Source organism: Trichechus manatus, unplaced genomic scaffold (assembly GCF_000243295.1).
Source record: "Trichechus manatus latirostris isolate Lorelei unplaced genomic scaffold, TriManLat1.0 scaffold00069, whole genome shotgun sequence".
Classification (NCBI taxonomy): Eukaryota; Metazoa; Chordata; class Mammalia; order Sirenia; family Trichechidae; genus Trichechus; species Trichechus manatus.
The window spans coordinates 3,275,350-3,280,514 of record NW_004444005.1 but is presented as its reverse complement, the minus strand read 5'-3'; the positions used below and the strand labels follow the sequence as shown (position 1 = coordinate 3,280,514).

Genomic DNA, 5,165 nt, shown 5'->3' with positions numbered 1-5,165 from the left:
TTAGAGGGTTAATATGTTGTGGGGTTGTTAACCAATGTCATAAAACAACATGTGTACTACTGTTTCATGAAAAACTATTTGTTCTGTAAGCCTTCACCGGAAGTACAATAAAAAAAAAAAAAGGAAACAAGTCTATACTAGCCACAACCTCATTTACCCTGAGACTAGAAGAACTAGATGGTGCCCAGCTACCACCACTGACTGTTCTGACTGAGGTCACAATAGTTGATCCCGGATAGAACGGGAAAAAAATAGGGAGCAGAACTCAAATTTTTCTTTAAAAAAAAAAAAGCCAGACAAACAGGAACAGTAGAGAACAGAGGACTCCCTGAGACTATCACCCTGAGACACTGTTTAAACCTAGAACAGAGCCTATCCCTTGTGATCCCCTTTTAGTGAAAAGCAGAGTAGTACACAAAATAAAGGATATTACTTGTAAGATTGGTGCCCACTTCAAAACAATCAGAATGAGACCAAAAGGTCAACGATTACTCAAAAGTAAAGATGAGAAGATAAGGGGGAGTGTGTTAGTTATCCAGTGCTGCTGTAACAGAAATACCACAAGTGGATGGTTTTAACTTGTGGTATTTTTCTTTTTTAAGAGAAATTTATTCTTGTGGTATTTCTCTTTTTTAAGAGAAATTTATTCTCTCACAGTCTAGTAGACTAGAAGTCCGAATTCAGGACACCAGCTCCAGGGGAAGGCTTCTCCTTCTGTCGGCTCTGAGGGAAAGTCCTTGTCATTAATCTTCCCCTGGTCTAGAGCTTCTCAGGCGCAAGGACCCCCGGTCCAAAGGATGCCCTCTGTTCCCGGTGCCTTCTTGGTGGTATGAGGTAGCCCTGTCTCTCTGCTGGCTTCTCTCTTTTATATCTCAAAAGATATTGGTTTAAGACACAACCTAATCTTATAGATTGAATCCTGCCTCATTAACATCACAGAGGTAGGATTTACAACACATAGGAAAATCACATCAGATGACAAAATGGTGGACAATCACACAATACTGGGAATCATGGCCTAGCCAAGTTGACACATATTTTTGAGGGACACAATTTAACCCATGACAGGCAGGGAAACTAGAGTACTGGAAAGGGAACAAACAACACAGTTAAAGAGGATGTTGACACATTGTGATAAATGTAATGGATGTCAATGAACAATTTGTGTGGAAATTGTCAAATCAGAACCTAACTTAATCTAACTTGCTGTGTACACTTTCACCAAAAACTCAATAAAATATTATTTCAAAAAAAAAAAGAATATATTGATGACGTTCATAATTTTTCTTGTTGGTACTTAATCCCAGAAATATTTCTCATTAGTTCAGAGAGGCGTTACATAAGTTGCATTTTACTTTGGCAGCAGCACTTAAGCTTCTGGTGAGACTGAAATGGGTTCACATTCTCTGACCACAAAAGGAGAGATGGAATTGTACCGTCACCACACTTAGCCAACCGAATTAGCAAAGCTCCCTAGGAGGCCGCTTCAAGTGCTTAAAATGCTTCTCTACAATGATCAGTCAGAGCTGAAGGACCTGGTGGGGTGGTGAGAGAAGTGGGCTGGAAAAGAGAGAAGCAAGCATTCCCTCCCACAGGGAGGGAGCTAGGAATCAACGGCCTGAGAACCGGCCAGAGCTGCCAGGAGTGAAAGGCGAGGGAAGGGAGAGAATTTCAATGAGTCCTGGGAGTCTCTGTTCCTCCAACGGCCGAAAAGTGAGGGACGGTCTGGCAACACCAGCCCTCCCGGTAGCCCGAGACCCAGAGAAAACATTAAAAACTGTCCCTGCAAGAAAGTAACTAAGGAAAATTTCTTCCAACACTCACCAAAAAGTGAGCCCCCCCTAAAGAAGAGTTCACCTCCCCTTAGCCTTTTACCCTACTTTCCCTTCTCCAGCCTAGCTCTTCAGCACCTACCTCCCCACGCCGCAAAAAGGAGGCTCCCGGCCTCACGTGACACCGATGTCACGTGACCCGGGCCCGCGGGAGACGAGAGGTAGGTTCCAGCTCCCGGAGCCAGAGGGGTCTGGCGTGCCTAGCCCCCAGCCCGACGCGACCATGCTGTCCCGCCTGCTGAAAGAGCACCAGGCCAAGCAGAATGAACGCAAGGAGCTGCAGGGTAAGCCAAATATCCCGTCTGCCGTTTTCTCTCCTGGCGCGGCCTTGCCTCAACCCCGAGCCTGGGCCTAGAGTAACGGCCCAGAGCCAGAGAAGGACGAGGGCTAGTGGGCACGAGCGCGGCGAAGGGGGAGCGAGGGGGCGGCTATTTTGGCAATTCCGTTCGTTTGCCAACCGGCTCTGGGCCCTTTGGCAACACTTCTGTCGCTTTAGGCAACGCCCCCGTCCCTAACTCGGCGGCATCCTAGCCCCACCCCCTATTCATGGAACGTTGTGCCTATTGGTCCAAACCCACTGCCGCCCCATAGGGTCTCCAAGGCTGTAAATGTTTAGGAAGCAGACTGCCATATCTTTCTCCCGTGGAGGACTGGTGAGTTCGAACTGCCGACCGTTGAGTTAGCAGCCGAGCGCTTAACCGCTGCGCCACCAGGGCTCTTTTCCTATTAGTGCAGGGAGCTTCTTATCCTGGAAGTGGGAGGGACTCCCCTGAGTGGAGGAGGGTGCTAGGAACTAGAAAGAAGCTGGAGTAACTGGAGACCTGAAACCATGGTAGCGGGGCTGGTGCGCGTGGTTTCTGAATCAGGGCTGGGAATCCTGGACTAACTGATCCTTCAAGATACTGAAAAGTGCCTGGGAGTCAGGAGTCCTGGGCTCTGGCACTGACGCCTTGGTGTCCCCCCTCTCTGTTTCCTTATGTCTAATATGAAAGGGCTTGCTTTATGTTTTATTGTGGTGAAAATACACATAACAAAACATACGCCAGCTCACCAGTTTCTATGTATCAAGTCAGTGACATTGATTACATTCAAGTTGTGCAACTATTCTCATCATCCTTTTCCAAATCATTCTTTCACCATTAACATAAATTAATACCCCCTAGGCAAAAACCCTCCCTTTCCCCCTCCCTTCCACCCCTGGTAACCACTAGTAATCTTTGGTTTCTCTGTTTCACATAAGTGAGGTCATACAGTATTTGTCCTTTCGTTACTCGTTTCACTTAGCATGATGTTTTCAAGGCTCACCCACGTTGCGGCATGCATCGGGACTTCATTTCGAAGTAGTATTCCATTGTGTGTATACACCACATTTTGTTTATCCATTCGTCTGTTGGTGGACTTTTTGGTGGTTTCCACCTTTGGGCTATTGTACAAAGTGCTGCAGTGAACACTGATGTACAGGTTTCTATGGGCTTGCTGTATGTTTTGCAAGGCCCTTTTCAGCTCTTTCTGAGATTATTTGAGATGCGGCAGCAACTAGCAGAATAGTAATGAGTGGGTGAGGAAACTTTAGCATCACCCCCAAAAAACTAAGTCTTCACTCCAATCCCTTTTCTCCCCTCCCCCCAGAGAAGAGGAGGCGAGAGGCTATCACTGCAGCAACCTGCCTGACAGAAGCTTTGGTGGATCACCTCAATGTGGGGTATGAACCTCTTCCTCTCAACACCAGTCCCCCAAGTTTAGTCACTGGCAAGGCCAGACTCTCAGATTGCTCGTGAGACGGTGGGATGTTTTACTCATACCCCTACCTTTTAGCTTAGTCTGATAGAAGTTTGAGTCATCTCTGACTGCTAGTATTGGGCAGGGGAGGAGCAGCTGCAGTGGTTGGAGAAGCAGCCAGACTTCCCCCTCCCCACATCAACTTCCCTGGTGCCTACAACTTGATGCCATCTGTCCATCTCCCTTTACTCCTCCAAGTCCACCTGTCACTTCAGCTGGAGGGAGAGCACCCTCCTTCACCACAGCTTACCACCCTCTCCTTCTCCACTTCCCACCCTCTGGCAGGCCTGGGCAGCAGCTGGCAGGAAAGGGATGGCACAGCTGGTGGGGGGTGAGGGCAGAAACTATGCCAGGAGCTAAGGCAGAGTCAGGCTGTCTCTTCCCTTCCCTCTGGGTCTCCAGGGGCCACCCCTCTACCCCAGCTCTAATGAGAATGTGAGTAACAGCCAAAGACCTGGGACAGAGCGTAGAACCTTGTATTTGACCCTGAGTGACCCCAAAGTGTGCAGAGATGATGATTTGATATGCCAACTCATAGGATCGCTATGAGTCAGAATCGACTCAACGGCAACGGGTTTGGTTTTGGTTTTTTTGTAAGAAAGGAGGCAGTATGATGCCTTCTACCCCAGGGCATGGAGAACAGATTGGTTGTGATTCCAGAGACTGAGTCACCTGAATGAGCCGTGCAGGGGCTGGACTCATCTTCATTACTCATCTGGGGGAGGGGGGCGATTAGGGGAAGAGAAGGCTATGGTTGGGGCCTCTGATCTCCCTTACTATCAGACCTCTCCCTCCACTCAGTGTGAATAATAGGGGAAAATGGGATTTCAGGAACTCCCTGGGAAATCTGTTGAGGCATTACTGTTTCGGCTCCCACCCCATCCACTACTGTGGCCCAGCTGTCTCCCAAAGAGAAGGGACACGTCTGTCCCTTTTCTCCCTCCCACATTGCTAAACCCGCCTCTTGGGAGTGTGGCCCAGGCTTCTCCTTCTCCTCTCCCTTTGCTGGGGGCCACCCCACTTTCACCTCAGAGAGCAGCTAAGCCAAAGCTGGATTAGAAAGGGTTTTGTGTTGCTGCCCACAGGTCCTCTCATTCCCCGGAAAGGAAAACAAAAGCTCAGTCTGTCTCAGCCCGTCAGGTGCCCTGCCCACTCTCTTGACCATTCCAACCCCTTGCCCCCTCCAGCCCCCACACATTCCAGTGGCGGTGGGGAATGAGGGGGGCACCGGATGTGGAGTCTCCTGGGTGACCTAGAGTTTTAGGGAGGAGAGTAAAAGATTCATCAGTCAACCAGGGGGAACAATTATGGGGGGGTGGGGGGTGGGCAGAGGGTTGGAGACAGAATCCCCATGGCAGCAGTGGTAATTGCAGCCACCACCTTGATTGAGAAAACAACTTTATTGCCTGGAGCAGAAAGGAGGGAGTGTGTGTGTGTGTGTGTGCGCACGTTCATTCATCTGTGTGTGTGTGTGTTCATCTGTGTGTGTTCATCTGTGTGTGTGTGTGTTCATCTGTGTGTGTTCATTCATCTGTGTGTGTGTGTGTGTGTGTG

The 5,165-nt window shown here is 49.0% G+C and overlaps 1 protein-coding gene across 1 annotated transcript in view; it reads left to right on the top strand.

The window, feature by feature from the left end:
* The first annotated feature begins 1,959 nt into the window (after window positions 1-1,959).
* The window catches only part of BLOC1S1 (biogenesis of lysosomal organelles complex 1 subunit 1), a 4,459-nt gene continuing 1,253 nt past the window's right edge, over window positions 1,960-5,165 (top strand). Inside the window, exons 1-2 of the mRNA XM_004379964.3 lie at window positions 1,960-2,116; window positions 3,462-3,534. Of these exons, the coding sequence (XP_004380021.3) occupies window positions 1,960-2,116; window positions 3,462-3,534 (230 nt within the window). The remainder of the gene's footprint in view (window positions 2,117-3,461; window positions 3,535-5,165) is intronic.